Genomic DNA, 18,347 nt, shown 5'->3' on the forward strand with positions numbered 1-18,347 from the left:
ACGAACAGACGAACAGACTAGCTCTTGGTCAATGATTGTAATATTTTTCTAGTAATTTTAAATATGCAACATCAATTTAACTGTTATAAATAACATCCCTATAAGAATCTGATACATCTTAATATGGCGCGTTTGCAACCCGTGCCAACAACTCTATTTTTAGGAGTTCGTTCTAAGAAACCGTTGGCGGTAGAGTAACATCATTCTTGCTGTCATATTCTGAAGTTAAAAGTAGAGTATAGGCTTACTATACCAACGAAATAGTAGCGAAACATGAAAGTAACATATTCACGATTTAAATTTTGGCTTTTACACTGGATGTTTGAAATTAGATTTTTTATAACATTTTTTTTATAATATAGGAGTAGCAGACAAGCATACAGTCCACCTGATGGTAAATGGCTACTACCGCCCATGGATATCTGTTATTAACCCCAGATAGGATTAGATATTCCCACCTGTGGTCATCCACAGATGCGCCGCTACCCCTAAGGACTAAGCTGGAACGCCTCAGAAAGGTCTGTCTCCCTTACCGTACCCTTCAAACCGGACACAGTAGCGCCTAACACTGCTGTTGTTAGGTAGAAATAGGTGTGGCGGTGGTGCCGCTGGAATCGAATCACAAAGAGTTCTACCGAACTCTTTGTGATTTTCGGTTCAGTTTCGGTTCGATTTTGAAGGTGGTAACCTTCAAATATGTATAACATATAACGTAGGTAAATACGCAATCCACTTGACGTTACAGGAAATTTGTAAATAATCAACCTCAGACGGGATGAAAGTCCTACCGAAAGTCGTGCACAGGTGCGTCGGTACGTCATGTACTGTTATAAGGCAGAAATAAGTATGATTGAATAGGAGCAGAGAACTCCGTCAACCCACTTCTGTCCCATTGGTGGGCACCCGCTCCGTCATACAGGTTATAGAATTTCTAATACACACGTAAATTAGAAAACACCAAGGTAATTCAAAGGTGTCCGGGATTAAAGTTTCGGTCGCATAGATTAGTAAAGATTACTCACTCCTAACAAAAATGTAACCAGTTTTGACAATTAAAATATGTCACTCTCATCTATTTTCGTGTTCGAAAAATATTTAAAAAATGTAGTTTTTTGATAATTTACGAATGAAATGACATTTCTCCGCAGTTTTTCTTCGATTTCGTGTTTTTGCACCACTAACTCGCATGTCGGCATTGTTCCGCGTAAATGACACCATGACAGCCATTAAACAGCTAACGCTAAGGCGGTGAGATATCTATACTTATCTATGTCTCCTCGACAGAAAAACCACGCTTTAACCATTAGTCTATCGCTGCCACGGACTTCGCTTATCAGCGATTGTCACAGGAGCTGGTGAAGCAGACACGTCGCTGGCTCCCAGCCAACTGTCCGCTGTCACTTGTCACGGCTCGGTGAGTCAGGTCAGGCTCATCAGAGGAGACTGATTTACATCTATATTACTTTTTACAGATAACATACTTTTACAGTTAACATTATGATTCATATATTTTTTAACTTTTAGCATACGAGCATCAGCACCTCATTAGGTGACCACTGTAAGCACCATTGTAAGTAGCAACTATTATAGCAAATATATCAGAAGGTGATAGAACTCTTTGTGGTTCGACTCCGGCGGCACCACCCGACACACCTATTTCTGCCTCATAACAACAGTTTTGAGCGCTGCTGTGTTCTGTTTTAAAGAGTGTGGTAAGGGAGACATACTTTTCCGAGGCGTTCCAGCTTAATCCTCAGGGGTAGCGGGGAATCTGTGACCGACCACAGTTAGGAATATCTAATCCTATCTGGGGTCCATGGGTGGCAGTAGCCACTTACCATCAGGTGGACTGCATGCTCGTCTGCTATCCCTATATTATAAAAAAAGACTATCTTTCATCTACATTACTTTTTGTAGATAATATGAACAATTCCGCATTTATTTATTCGAAATAGTTAATAAAAAAATTAGGCCAAGGTAAAGTTATACGACTTTTATAATGTGGAAGTAGCAAATAAGCACTGGCAAAAGAAAACTGCCGCTCGTAACATCTATAATCAATCACAGATTGAATTACTTGATTTTGGCAAAAAAATGCGTTGGATCTTGGATTGGTTGGATTGGATTGTCTACTGATCGCACTTGGCCAGCGAAGTGCACTATGACCGACACCCTCTTTACTCTGAGAGGAGACCCATACCCAGCAGTGGGATAGTAATAGATTGATGGGGATAGAAACATGCTATCCTGTCATCATCATCAACCCATTACTGTCCTACTGCTGGGCACGGATCTCCTCTCATAATGAGAAGGATTAGGCCATAGTCCACCGCGCTGGCCAAGTGCGTAATGGTAGACTTCACATACCTATGCGATTTGTTTATATAAATTTCTCAATATGCAGGTTTCTTCACGATGTTTTCCTTCGCCGTTTATCAAGTGATAATTAATTTCTAATACGCACATAACTTTGAAAAATCAGAGGTGCGTGCCTGGGATTTTAACCTCGGACCCCTCGATCGAGAGGCCGAGTTTCTTAACCACTAGGCTATCACTGCTTACTATCTATCCTGTATCTTATCAATTTTTTAGTAACCTACTTACTAAGCCGGTAATTTTGTTGAATAAATTTGAAATTCTAATAAAATAAATAAAGTAACCGATAATTTAGGGCTGGTTCATTGAACGACGAAATTGCCAGCTTGGAATTTTTCCATCGGCGACAGAGAAACCGGGAACGATCGTTTGTTTGAAATTCATTAAAAATAAGAAAATTGCCTGTTTAATAGCAACACGAAATATTTTCGCGTTTTTTCGGACCAATTTTATTTTAGACTAAATCTTAATGCAGTAAATATAGTTCTTACATTAACATTATTTTAAGGAGGTAGAAACCATTTTAATTCGACACCATCGTCACTGTTTCGTCTTAATAAAAGCAGTGTTAAATACAGCTATGTTAAGGTTAGAAGGTTGTTGTAAGGGATTTCTTGACATAAAATGATTAATTTATTTAGTATGTAATATTAAGTTTTATTAAATTGAAATTTTATTTTTGTATAAATTGGCGAAAAGTCTTGACATTATAATTATAATCTATTCTAATTTATTAATTATGATATTTGTGTGTATTATTTTATATTTAAATAATAATAATTGATCCTGTAATTTTAGAACAATTTTGTACGTCAGTGATGACAAAATGCATAGTATTATATTGATAAAATATGTATATGAAGCATTTTACAAAATAAATTTGATTTGATTGATTTGATACATACCAACGATCAACGATCAACGTGGGTAGAGTTCATATCACGTGACCTTGAAGTATCTCAAAAGGAAACATTACCTTCCACAAAGCGCTAAGGGTTTTCATTTGGCTACCCTAAAGTAAATATAATGAGTAACCATAAGGTAAAGTAGAGAATTCTATAAAAGTATCTCGAATCCTATCTATAACAAAAGTACTCATAAATGGACTTTCATTTGTTTATTATAATCGTATACTAAAATAAACTTCTCCCCAGTAACAAGCATCAGGTATATCGAAGGGTATTAAAATGAATATTGGAGTCGAAAACTATCCGGAGAGCCCTCACGGACGCGGTCCTTCCACCCTTTTAGTGAATAAGTGGAACATGGAACAATCGTTGAGTTTTCCTAGCGGGTACATCCTTGGAATCCGGCCAGTGTTTACACAACTGGCGGAATTGTCACATTAATGACTGGCAAGCGATGGGCGATTATCTCGCGCGATATTAAAGAAGTAAATATTAAAATTAATGGAACATGATCATTCCAATAGGAAGGTAGCTTGATTTACGCCCGTTATTTATAAGCAAGCTATCCAGTTTTTCCTACTAAAGATTATAATATAAAATATAAATATTCTAGGGGGGCAAACAATATTAAATGTTTGACAGGCGAAGTATTGAATAAATTTAATATGAACAACGGGCGTTATTGCGTAGTGCGTGGCGAAAACTAGAAGACTATTATTTTCAGCAGTAGGCTTCAAAAGCTGATGAACGAAAAAATAAAAAGAAAGAAGCATGGAAAAGACATGTGTGATAATAAATTATTGGGGACAATAATGACATTAAGGAATGGGAGAGGAAGGTAACACTAAGCTTGTCAGGAAAGGTGAAGTAAAATAAATGAACTACTTTGTAGTGACGTGTGAAGGTCACTTAACCATAGTCTTGACTGCCTTATATAGTTTTTTGGTTATTTGTATTTTATTTATAATAAAGGAGTAGCAGACGAGCATGCAATCCTGACATGACTGCATGACGAGAGGTAAGTGGCTACTGCCACCCATGGACATGTGTAATCAACCCCAGATAGGATTACATATTCCTACCTGAGGTCGGCCACACATGCGCCGCTACCCCTGTGTACTAAGCTGGAACGCCTCGGAAAAGTACACCCTTCAAAACGGAACACAGCAGCGCCTAACACTGCTGCTATTAGGTAGAAATATGTGTAGCGGTGGTGCCGCCGGAGTCGAACCACAAACTAAAAAAATGGTTCAAAATGAACCATTTATTAGTATAGTAATTTTTGTAGACGTATTTTAACCCATTTTTGGAGACGTTATTTTAGCTCTTCGGAAATAAGTATTTTGAAGTAGTGAACTAGGCTATAACGTATAATTTTAGTCGTGTACCAATTCACTTAACTTTTCTTTGCGCAAATACCTATTCGTTTGTGGAAAACAATCAGACAAGTGGTTTAATACGGATTATCCTATTTCAGAATGCTTTTAAACGTTATCTCGTGAAGTCGTAAGTCATTGAGACGCTTCCGGTTGATATCACATTTGTTGTTTACAATTCGTTATAAATTTAACAGATAGATGTATTGTTCTATTAAGAAAGTATAAGTTTTTTATATATAATATAGGAGTAGCAGACGAGCATACAGTCCTTCTGATGCTAAGTGGCTACTGCCGCTCATGGATATCTGTAATCAACCCCAGATAGAATAAGGTGTAATGTAGGTATTAGGTATAAGTACTCATATAAGATATCACTTAGGAATTTAGGTTATGTGTCTTTAAAAATATATATCAATATCATATTTAATCATTTTTAAGGCTATTGGGATATCATATTATTTCTCTTTAATTAGTAACTAGACTCTAGTAATCCGACGCATGTTTTTTTTTTTTTATATTTAACCTAACGATAAGGCAGACGGGCTACCTGATGGAAAGCAGTCACCGTCGCCTATGGACATTTGCAACACCAGAGGAGTCGCCAATGCATCGCCGGTTTTGAAGGAGAGTTCTCTTTACACCCCTCTTGAAGAGCCCCATGTCATAGTCCTGAGGGAATACCTCAGGAGGAAGTTCATTCCACATTTTGCACGTACGCGGTAAAAAATGACCGTGCAAACCGAACCGTGGAGGACCGCCACGGGTCAAGCTGATGTGGATGGAACCTCATCCTTCGGCGAGTGGTGCGATGAAGGAAGGGTGATGTAGGCACCAGATCAAACAGTTCCTCAGAACACACATCATTGTAAAGCCGGTAGAACACGCAGAGGGAACCTATGTCCCTCCGTAGGCTTAAGGGTTCATACCGTTCTAATGTAATCGGGACGCGTAGTTTAAGTACCTATTTACATTTTATTTCTACCTGAGGTCGGCAACAGATGTGCCTTACTCCGAGGACCCAGCCGGAACGCCTCGGAAAAGTATGTCTCTCTTACCACACCCTACAAACCACCTTGAAACCACTAGGGATTTTCTCAATAATCTATAATCGTCGTTTTTCGCTGAACATAAAATGTATCTTGTCAACATATCGGGTACAGAGCTCCCCGATATCGGAGGCATTATTTATCTATATTTTATGCTCTTAGGGTCCCTGTTGGGTCATTATCAGTAGCGCTGCGGTACCCTCATGATGGTACCGCGATAAAAGCTTCACTTTATTACTGAAAATAATACGAGTACATTCGATTTTAATAACATAATTACTAAACAAGATACGCGAAAAAAATATAACCCTTCCTTGGCAGTCGGGTAAAAAAACAATTGCTTAAAAATATAATCTATTTCAATACTAAAATTTAGACGGTTATACATAAACGTCGTGAATTTTATAATATGGGAGTGACGACGAGCAAGCAGTTAACCTGATTTTAAATGGCTTTTGCCTTGAACATCGGTAATCAACCCCAGATAAGATTAGATTTCTACTTGAGGTCGCTTCGTTCGTTCGAAGGTGAGCGGCGCTTAACACTGCTGTTATTAGGTAGAAACAGGTGTGGCGGTGGTGCCACCGGAGTCGAACCACAAAGAGTTCTGCCACCTTTAAAACATGTTACATTTCAAAATAATTATTATTTTTTGTAATGTCCTTTTAATTGCTATTAACTGCCCAGCCGAGAACGAACCAAAAGTTGGACAGTTTAAGGAAATACAGAAATAAGCACCCTTAAGCGTAAAAAGCTCGCGCATTAGGGAAAGCTCGCGTGCTCACAGCGATTTGATCGGCGCTTCGTTGATGAGCGTCGAGTGCTAATTACACTGCTAAATAACGCTGGTTAATGAGCTTTGGATGACTGCAATTATATGAGAAAACTTCTTGCAACACAATATTTATGTATTATGTAATACTCGTATAGGTTGTGTTAAACTTAGTTTGCAATTTTTGGGACCTAGAAACGCGTCCGTTGCAGATGTTTATCGTCATTAACCCATCAATATTCCACTGCACGGGTCTCCTCTCAGAATGAGAAGGATTAGGCCTTAGTCCACCGCGCTGGCCAAGTGCGTATTGGTAGACTTCATATACCTTTGAATTTTTTTTATATAAATCTCTGAGGTATGCAGGTTTCCTCACGATGTTTTCCTTCACCGCTGAAGCAAGTGATAATTAATTACTAATATATATACTTTGAAAAATCAGAGGTGCCTGGGATTTGAACCTCGGACCCCTCATTCGAGAGGCCGAATTTCTTAACCATTAGGCGCAGATATTCATGGGCGGTAGTGACCATTTACTACAATTGAACTGCGATGATGTAGTTGTCAATTTCAGAAACATACAATATCTTTGCACAGTATTATCAATCTAATATTGTCTCACTTCTAGGCATGATTTATGTATTATGACCATGTGCGCATAGTAAGACGTCACGCAAGATTAAGAACAATATGTGAAACAATTAGTGTCAACCTTCATGAGATATTCTTTTTTTATTCAAAATAGGTTCTTTACAGAGCACTTTTTGAATGTCAATACAACCACTACTTCACAAGGTGTTTCGTTATGGAGAAGAAGCGGCATCGTTAAATCTATTAGATTTTTAATAAACATAACTTTGTAAATGCTAAATGCATATCAAGTATTCAAATCCTAGACCGATTGGGATTCTCAAAATCATTTCACTAAGTAATCACCACATTAAAGTGGAAAAAATAGCAGTCTGAAAAAATACACCGTAGGGTTTACACAAACATAAAATAAGCCATAAGACAATAAAAATGGCTTAATAAGCAGTAAGGGCTTTGAAATTGGCCCATCGGGCACACAATAACATTTGGCGTTCCCTGTTTTAATTAAATTGAAATATTCGTTCGTTCTTGCGTCTGCTTACAGTATTTATCTAAGGACAAAGAGTCCTCAATGAGATCAAATTTCCGGCGGGTCCACTCGAGCCCTACAGGCCCTTTATTACCCGTTGCGAGCCCGAGCCCTAGAATTAGAATCCCTCATTCATTTCCGTCTTAATTCTTTGTTCTGTGCAGGTACTCTAGTCTCGATTGTTTAATTAAATACTATTTTTGTCCGATGATATTTTCAGTCCACTTTTTGGTTTAAAATGGCTTTTAGTTTGATCTCCATTTTCAGAATAGCTATTACATGTGTATAGTTATTAAGATACACTTCTATATTTTCTGTTGCTGTCCATTCTTTTTATAAATTTTAAATTTTTAAAGAAATTGATAGGTCTATATTGTTCTGGATTTTGATAATTACCAACATAATTATATAATCCGTCGTGGGTAAAAACAAATCACAAATCAAAACACTCTTCTAAATCCTTTTTGTGTGTTCTGTCGGAAATGTAACATACTCGTAGTATCATCAGTGCTACAGACAAAATAGGGGTCTAGTGTAACATTTTATCATAATCATTTACATGACTTTATTGTAATAACCCTAGAATATATATATATAAAAGTCATATTTTAATTAAAAAAAATATTAATATTTTCGTTATTTACCTAAAGATAAAATGTGTCAAAAATAAGAGTCCTCAGCGCGATCAAATTTCCTTCGGGTCCACTCGAGCCCTGCGCTTGTTATCTGGCCCTTCAAAGGGCCAGCTCTAAAATATTAGAATGCCTCCATTCATTTCCTTGTTGGGTTGCTTTGTCTGTAGGCACTTCACTACTTTCCATGGCTACTTCATTAGATTCCATTATTGAAATGACAATTGAAAGTAAATGGAAAGGGTTTAGTTATTGTCCATAATTTTTGGGACAGTTAAACATATTGTCTAGCGGCCGGTGTCAATAACCTACTAACCTTTAACTAAAAGTTAAATTAGCTACCAAAAGTACCTGATGCCAGTGTTTTGCGTTTCAATAACTCAAGATAGTTAGAAATTTTAACTATTGATCTATCTGATGATAGTTTTCATAAGAAACAAAAGTATACATAATTCTACGACTACCGTTCGGAGAGCACGTTAAGCTTATGGTCCCGGTTGGTTCATAAGATGGAAGTCGATAAACATTATTGGACGTTATGTGCGTAATCGAAATTAATTATCAATTACTTTGACAGTAAAAGAAACTATCGTGAGGTACATTTGTATACTTGAGAGATTTATAAATAAAATCTTAAAGGTATGTGAGTATACGCACTTGGCCAGCGTGGTGAACTGGTCTAATCCTTATCATTCTCTGAGGAGACCCGTGCCCAGTGGGACATTAATGGTTTGATGACGTTATTTCGGAGTATATGTTAAGCCTTTGGACCCAGTTGTTTGAATTAGATGGAAGTCGATAAACTTTATTGGAATTTTATTGTTCTCTTAAAACATCCGATGCTGTTTGGTCACTAAATTATACTCTACATCCAGTTTCTAGAAGATATTTAAGTTAAAAAAATAAGCGACAGTTGCCATAAAAAACTTTGAAACAAATCCTACATTTTAAGGCTATTCTTAATAAACATTAAATAAAATTTAGTTATAAAAATAAAAATAACAGTGAGTAACGACGCCATTTTCCATCGGGCCGGTCACGTGATAAGCGGCCCTTTTATTGCTGGCCATATTCGCTCCAATAAACGCGGGAACATTGTTATTTTGGGACCCACTAGCAACACAAATTGCCACTTAACACTTTATTACGAAGCAATAAAGCATACTATAAAAATAACTCTCAGTGGAGTGTAATTAAAACAGTCTTGAACTTGAGTGAATTGTTTTGTTTTTGTGTTTTTTTCGCGTAATGTTGTAATTTTAAAATACAAATATTTTTCTCGAATAAGCGTTGCGTAAGCGTGCGTCATAGATTACTTTTGCTTATTCATCATCATCAACCCATTACTGTCGCACTGCTGGGCACGGGTCTCCTCTCATAATGAGAAGGATTAGGCCATAGTCCACCGCGCTGGCCAAGTGCGTATGGTAGACTTCACATACCTTTGAGATTTTTTTTTATAAATCTTAGGTATGCAGGTTTCCACACGATGTTTTCCTTCAGCGTTTAGCAAGTGATAATTTATTTCTACGCACACAACTTTTGCTTATAATCGGGTCATAATTGACTTAATTTTGAAATGTCGTCAAACGAAATCCGATTGATACTGGGCATAAAATGCAAAATATTGAATGATTCCTCACAAAAAAATATTAAATATTTTGTTGGACTAGAATAATTGCGGAGAAACATTTTCTAATTTAGCCGTAGTAGACGGTTAAAACTCATGCGTGCATATATATGCATATGCATAAATATGGGTATATTTATAACCAAAAAAACAGGCGTTACTTACTGGTATATAGTTATCACTTTATGAGGTTTTACAGTTTATGGTTAAAATGCGTTACTTGGAAAAAAAACTTTTCCCAAGCTGACAACCCTTAAGAAAAGCAGTAGAACGGTGATCGTGTACGTCATCGATCCCAAAACGCCTGGACCAAAACTAAAGCAATAAAAGACGCGAGTTACATTCGTTTGTTCAAACTGGAACAACTACCTCCGACTTATATGCGCATGTAGGGCTGTCACTCACTTGAATTTTTATATGTTAATTTTTAATTACGCATACAATTTTAAAGATATAAATCTATAATTTGGATAATGATTTCCTTTTTATAATTTGGTTTATTTTAGTTTTAATTGCAATTGTAAACTCTAGGTTTAAATTTTAATAAATAATAATGATCAATTATGGACATTAATATTAGAAAAAGGATATTGCTTTTTGTAATTTGAAAACTAGGTTTAATTAGTTTCAAAATTTTGTTTCGGCTAATACTACAAATATCCAGAATGGTGGCAGCCCTACCTAAAACTGTATAAACGGCCCCGCATTCTGACTGACATTAATGTTCATTGCTTCCGAAACGCAAAACAAAGGCCACATTATAATAAAAACAAAAATGTATTCCCTCAGATATAGCTTTCAAAGTCGTTAAAGTCTTCACCCTTTTAAATTACCATTAAATTAATTAATATACCTGAGGGAAAAAGCAAAATTATTAATTAATTAATGGCGAATCCCTTCGGCTGTAAATGTGTTAAAATATGACATTTGTAAGTATACAATTTGTTACTTAAGTGGCTTCAAAATAATAACCAAAAAAAATCTTTTAAACGTGGTAGAATTATTTGACACCTCTCATAGTTCTGCATCATACCAACAGTTTAGCGCTGCTGTGTTCTACCTTATCCTTTAGAACTGCTTGATCGTATGCTGATTATTTCTTGAGCTTTATACTTATCACACTTGAGCAGTTTAATATTTCTTTTCTATAAAGTGCCATGAGGACAGCATTGCCCAACACGCAGATGTGGCTCAACTTGAAAGGCATTCACGGTGGAACGTCAAACGCTTACGCTCTACACTGCCATTATATACAAGATTTTTCCCTTAATACAGGCAAAATATATAATACTCTAAGTGCATTATGGTATTACCATATAAAATGTGAACAATAAATATACACTTCTAATACCTGATGAATTGTGTTAATATCGATATTACAATATCCCTTCGATGCGCATTTTATTAAACACTCATAAGACTTGCTTTAAATATAATCAATTTATTAATAAAAACGCTACTGTAAATTAGTGTCCACCAGTGTCACCATGTAAAAAGACCGTTCAAGCACCCAAATTTCGATCGAAGCGGGGGTCTTACAAGACTGGTCGGTTTACCCTGATGAGCCAGCCCGCAGTTACGTCCTCAATGGCCGGCTGTTAAGCTCTGAACGAGGTCCATAGCCGAAAGAGAAAAACTGGAGATAAAAACACGAGAGGTAGTTTAAAAGAACTTTTACGGGAAACTCGATAGCAGCTGACGATGATGCTATTTTATTAGCTTTTGTGATTTGTTTTATCGTCAGCACGGAAGGGTTATTATATTTTTTTTAAATATAGAAGCAAACGAGAATTTACACCGATTTACACAGATGGCAAGTGGCTACTGCCGTACCTACGTTTAATCAATCCCAGATGGTTCTAAGAATGGCGTTTTTTTAGGTATAGTATATGAGAAGCAGACGAGCATGCAGTCCACCCGATGGTAAGTGGCTACTGCCACCCATGAACATCGATATAAGAATAGACTCCTAACTAAGGTCAGTACAGAAGGGTTATCATCATATTCTTAATATAGAAGCAAACGTACACGCAGTACAGCTGATGGTAAGTGGCTAATGCCGCCTCCACGTATAATTAACCTACATAAGAATAGTCCTAAGAGTGATCATTCATCGATGCGTTGCTACTACGGACTAAGTGGAATGCCTCGGTTATGTTACCTTTACAACACCCTTTAAAGAGGGACACAGCGCATACTACATCGTTATTAGGCATAAATAAGTAAAGCGGGGTGTCGCCGGAGTCCAACCACAGAGGGTTATACCACCTTTAAAGTTCATTAGAGTCCTACCTAAGGTCGGTCACAAATGCGTTGCTAACCCTGAGGACTTATAAGAATGCTTCGGATTACTATATTTCCCTCGCCTCAGGAGTATAGGTGTTTTGTGAACCTCACTCGTTAAACTGGAACATAGCAGCTAGCACTTCTAATATACTAGCATAGCTAAACACTGTTTTGAAGGTAAAACTTCTAACAAATTACTTTAAAACATTTGTTTAAAAATTGCAATTCAAGCTACGTTATAACTATATAACTAAATTATAACTCAAATTACAAACATCGAATTAATAACTGATAGTTACAATATATGTTTCCATATTGTTATTCTCCCCACGGTCCCGTTTAATTGGAGTCCACGCAATATGATCGCTCATATCCGTGTTATATTCAGCAAAAGTTTATCCCTTGCACGAAATAAGCCTTCTGAAAATTGTTAGGTGAAATATAATTCCTTAAACGTATTTATTTATTATTTATTTTTGTACACCTTAAACTAAGGGTTACAAAGGGTACACTTAATGCCTAATGGCATTCTCTGCCAGTCGACCCTGGGTGATGGCGATAGCATGTGGTAGGCATAAACAAGAAATACAACTTTAAGAGAAAAAAAAAACATACAATATCTACGTATAATAATAATAAATATAAATAATATATAGTCTGTCTTATTCATCTATACCACATCTATACTGTATTCTTCAACAGTTGGACCGACTTTTTGAATGTACAGGCAGCTCCAAAAGTATATGAACATATTAAGATTTCAAAAATACCTATACTCCAAATGTTCGTAAGTAGTTGGACACAACTAGCGCCATAAATAGTTGAACGTCGTAAGGTTTTAAAAGTAGATGAACACTACAGTGTCAAAAGTAGCTGAACAGTGACATTTTGAAGTTGATAGAACCCTTTGTGGTTCGACTCCGGCGGCACCACCGCCACACCTATTTCTACCTAATAACAGCAGTGTTAGGCGCTGCTGTGTTCTGGTTTGAAGGGTGTGGTAAAAAGACATACATCCGAGGCATTCCAGTTTAGTCCTCAGTTTTCGTTTATGTCTGCTACTCTTTATAATACAAGTATAATTTTATAATTTCCATATTAACCACTACGAAATTTTCATATTGACAAACATGATTTCCATATTTACCGTCATTAAACATCGATGTTTGTGGAAAATATTGACTAAAAACATTCGGCGTGACATGTTCATTATTATTGAACAGCCTCGGATTCAATCTCTCGTGAAAACCAAGTCATTATACGCATTCACTAATTGCCACCGTTCCTGTTAAGCCTCTTGTAGGTTCGCTCTGGCTTTACCATGTAACGTTAATGATGTAGAGTAATATGAAACTGATTATGTGGTTGTCGTGAAAGCGACTATTATGAATGTGATATTAAATTTGTTAACATTTTGTTATACCTGTATATCAGGTAGGTCTGTAGGTATCCCCGAAAGGTGTTACGCAGGTATATAGTGCTAGCCTTTTGAGAGACTGAAATTTTTGAAATTTAGGCTAGAAATAGGTGTGTTGGTGGTGCCGACGGAGTCGAATAGAGGGTCCTACCACCTTTAAATATGGAAATATGAAATTTGTCAATATGGTAATCATGTTATAATTGAATCATCCGTCGGTCACTTGATATAGATACTCGTGGTACCTTAGTTATATTATGGTGTTTAAAGTCTTGATTGATAATTGCTGCAGAAAATCTGAATTCATTTTGATACAAATGTATAGGATTATGTAGATTATTGATTCCGAATCTGATGTAAATATTGATCACGTAAAAACGAAAATTTCACGCAAAATTTTCATTTAATATTTTCCGACCGCAAACATGCATATTTACTGATGGCGGCAATATGGAAATCATGTCATATTTGTCCAACATTGCAAATCTATAAACACATGAATATGATTGATATTTCTGTTGCTTAATTACAAATAACTATTTTTAGTATGCTAATATTATTATTATGCTGCTTAAACAGTCTGTTAGAATCTAATTTGGATGATATTTCGATTTTAAAGTAAAATAATTTGTAAGCCGGAATATCCCTGTATTATACATACTCGTATATCCCTGTAACATGTAAATAGTTGTTTTAGTTCGTAATTTTCGTATTTTCCTAGATTTTTTATATCACTTACCGAATTAACAGCAGCCATCGCAGCACGGGCCTCCCCGTCCGAAATGCGGCTACCAGCTCATTCTGTAACAAATTACGATATAAATCACTTAATTGATTACTTTCAGCGCTTGTAACAAACATTCGGATCGTAAAATATATGGCTCATACAAAAAAGGCCGTCCATTGACCGCCGCAATACATCGAGGAAAGTCATTAACGTCGAATCGTAAATTGAATTAGTCCAAAAGCAATATCGTAAATGCTTCAGAAGCGGGTCGGCCTTGTTGATATCCCGCATGCTCTGACTCAATGCAGTCTCCGGCGCGACGCGACTCGCCTTACAGAACATCGTGGAAATTAACCAGCTGTGTATACAAACTCCTTCCTAAACACCCCACGTATAAGTCACAGAGTCCATCAACGTACGCCGCAATAAGATACGTCTCGCGACAAATAGAATAGCTACGTTCACAGTCAGTGGGGCAAATGTCCAAGTCCATTAATAAAATTGAATCAGACGGACATTCCGAAGCACAATATGTGCACGTGTGAGAATAAATAGTGTTCGGAATGGCGGAGCATGCAAAAAGCGGTCGGGAAAGTCGGATGCGAGATGCAACAATGCAACGTCGGTATCCCGCAAACCGCTACGAGACTCATAAAAGGACGGAAAAGTGTTCCTCGTAATTGGAGCCACAACTATTTTGACATCCGACATTCCTCTGATATATATTTACGCCGCCCCATCCCACTTTAACTTTATGATGTACAATCGCCTACACATTTTAATATCATCTGTCAAAATTTGTTTACGCAGCTGTCAGCGCCTTAATATATTAAAATACGACCTAAAATGTTTATTTCTTTTCATTTCCGTCACTATATCATAAAATACTGTACACATTAAAGTGTGTTATATTAAAGTGTAAAGAAGTGTTGTTTTACAAGTAATAATTTAATTGTATACCTAATAAGGTTAATTAAATTAATATACCTATAATGAACACGTTTTTAAGTATACATTTTTTTAAGCTAATTTATTCATTCATTAGTAAATGAATTTACTTAAACATACAAGTGTCCCAAGGGAAGTAAAATAGCGCAAATGTTTATTTAATTAAGAATTTGTCTCATAGTGAAGTTTTCTTCTTTACTGTTGCCAAAATAATTTAACACGGTTAATATATAGTTTATATATACTTAGCATGTATATATTTATGTGTATGTACGTCTTTAATATTAACAGAAAATGCAAAATTTGCATCCCAAATAAAGTTAGCAACATCATTTTAAAATGAGAGAGAACAATGAAAATAAAGACAAAGCATCTGACTTTATGAAGGTGCGCCCATCATTTTTATCACTTTCCCCGAAAACTTTAATAAAATGGAGACAAGGCGACGCAGATGAGATATTACATTTTTATGTACAAGTTATTTTTTAATATTTTCTCATAAAATATGAGTGATGCGAAGTAAATTAATGCAATATGCATCAAAGGAATATGATATACGATGAGTTAATTAATCACGCTCTTTTTAATATATATTATGACAAAATAGTTCAGTACAACGTGGCTGGAGTAAGGGTAGGGGTGGGGTAAGGTTGTAGTGTAAGGGTAAAGGGTTGTAAAAAGAGCTATCCTTTAAAATCCGACGATGCATTGGCGACTTCTCTGGTGTTGCAAATGCCCATAGGCGAAGGTGACTGGTTTCCCCCAGGTAGCCTGTCTGCCTAATCGTTAGGTTAAATATATAAAAAACAATAATATTTAGTTTATATCAATGGTTCAGTACCTTTTATTTTTTTGTTTGTTAATCATTTATACGAAGCTACAGAATTAAATTTGGTAGCTTAGTAGTTAGCAATCGAAAATTCTCAAATTTTCATTGACGAGTATGGTTTAATTATCATTAGGCGAATAATTTAAAAGTATTATATCTGCAATACTTTAATATTTTACATTCACGCAAAAAGGAAACATCATTATGAGCTGTTCAGTTATTAATTTCGTCATATGTTACTATAATGTCTCTCGAATAAATCAAATGTTAAATGGTTTTAATTTAATTTACTACATGTTTATAAATTCTTAAATATAACGTCGTGAAAGTTGAGAAATAAAATAATATTTTGATATAGATGCCAAGAAAATTATATATAGAGGACAATGCCAAGACAGGTTATTAAATAGACGTCATGTTTTAATATAATAAAAAAGATTTTGCAAAAAATATCACAATGATTGTACGACGTCTAAATTAAAATTGGCAAAGTTCTCGTCCACAGAATGGTCGTAGTTTGGTTACGAGTGAAGTCTTTGTTTTAACAATTTTTGTAATATAGGGGTAGCGAACGTGCATGCAAACCACTGGTATGAGCTACCGCCTCTGGACATCCGTAATCAAACTCAGATTGCATCAAAATCTTACACGAAATGGCCAAATAAGTGTTACTACCCCTGAGTACTAAGTGAATCGCCTTACATAAGTATGTCACATACCTCATTTTTAAACTGTAGCTCTTATCACTGTTGTTATTTGGTTAATAATTATGACCATGGTGCCTTCCGAGTCAAACCACCGTAGCTTAATTAGATTTTTCCGAGCACCATATAGTTATAACGTCAAAAAAATCAAATTTTCAAAACAGGCGTTCCAACAAAAAACAGAAACATTAATCTATCTGTACGAACCTCTTTGTTTCAATTTAATATCACTAAACTGGTATAGAAAAGCTACAGATGCGCCGGGAGGCAAATGGCCAATGCCATTAATAAAATTGAATTAGTATGTCTGTATCGGACGACAATAGCGAATAACCGACCCACAAAGTGCTTTATAAATCCTCAATAATTGGCCAAGTGCAAATCGAACTCTTCCGGAGGGTTCCGTACTACATTTTTTTTATTTTTTAGTATTTGTTCTAATAGCAGCCATTGAAGTTAAAGCATTGTAAAAATGTGAACTGTCTTCCGATTACGGTTCAATAGATAAAGCGAAAAAGGTTTTTGTATGACGACCCCCGTTTATTTTCAACTTTTTTTTTAGTATTTGGTGTTATAGCGGCCATCATTATACATACTCTGTAAATATTATCTATCTCTATTACGGTTGAGAAGATAGAGCCCTATGACCGACGGACAGACAGCGGGAGATAGAGCCCTGTGACAGACGGACAGACAGCGGCGGCTTAGTAATAGGGTTACGATTTCACCCTTTGGATACGGAACCCTAAAAACGAACAGTGGGTATATCTAAAACATTGGTATCCTCACGTAAAGGGACAAAGCCGACGTTTCATCCTAATGGACAACTTGAAGCTACGTAAAGATAAAGGTATATTGATTATTTTGCTTTTGTACTCGATTTCATTAGATTCTTTCACAAAAATAGATTATTGCTACCTCAGACTTTATTTAACTTTTAATATAATAGGTATATACAAGTAAACTTAATGTATCCTAGGAACACAAATGATTAATGGAGATTAATAATCAACCCTACACATGCATACATATGTTTTGATACATAGCTTTGGTATTGATAGTTTATCTTTATTACTCTGTTTTATTTCGAGGAGATGTACTTTATATCTATCTACTATGTTCAATCTTCGGCATCCCTAACTATATTATGCGTGTTATTATTTGCTTTTGGGACGATTAACCTTCTATTGCGAAGGACAATAAGAATCTCAAAGCAGTTTTCCATTGCATGAATAAACCTCAATGTAATTCAAGTGGTAGAACCCTTTATGGTACCACCACCACACCTATTTCTGCTCAATAAGCTGTTATTGCTGAATGTTAAGCGCTGAAATGTTCTCATTTGAAGGGTGTGGTAAGACAGGCATACTTTTCCGAGGCGTTCCAGCTTAGTCCTCAGGGATCGCGGCGCATCTGAGGCCGACCTCAGCTAGAATTAGGTATCTAAGCCTATTTGTGGTTGATTATAGATGTCCATGAGCTGCCACTAATAGCAGATTTTTTTTTATAATATAGGAGTAGCAGACGAGCATGCAGTCCACCTGATGGTAAGTGGCTACTGCCGCCTATGGAC

General features: G+C 36.2%; 1 protein-coding gene across 1 annotated transcript in view; it reads right to left on the reverse strand.

Annotated features, from left to right (window-relative positions):
* Positions 1-14,355, reverse strand: part of LOC140742551 (uncharacterized) — a 153,664-nt gene extending 139,309 nt beyond the window's left edge. The window contains exon 1 of the mRNA XM_073073453.1: positions 14,306-14,355. Coding sequence (XP_072929554.1) covers positions 14,306-14,323 — 18 coding nt within the window. The 5' untranslated portion in view covers positions 14,324-14,355. The remainder of the gene's footprint in view (positions 1-14,305) is intronic.
* Between the last annotated feature and the right edge of the window lie 3,992 nt (positions 14,356-18,347).

The sequence above is a fragment of the Epargyreus clarus genome, unplaced genomic scaffold (assembly GCF_041222505.1).
Source record: "Epargyreus clarus isolate Ecla_fem2 unplaced genomic scaffold, WU_Ecla_fem_2.2 ptg000006l, whole genome shotgun sequence".
Taxonomy (NCBI): domain Eukaryota; kingdom Metazoa; phylum Arthropoda; class Insecta; order Lepidoptera; family Hesperiidae; genus Epargyreus; species Epargyreus clarus.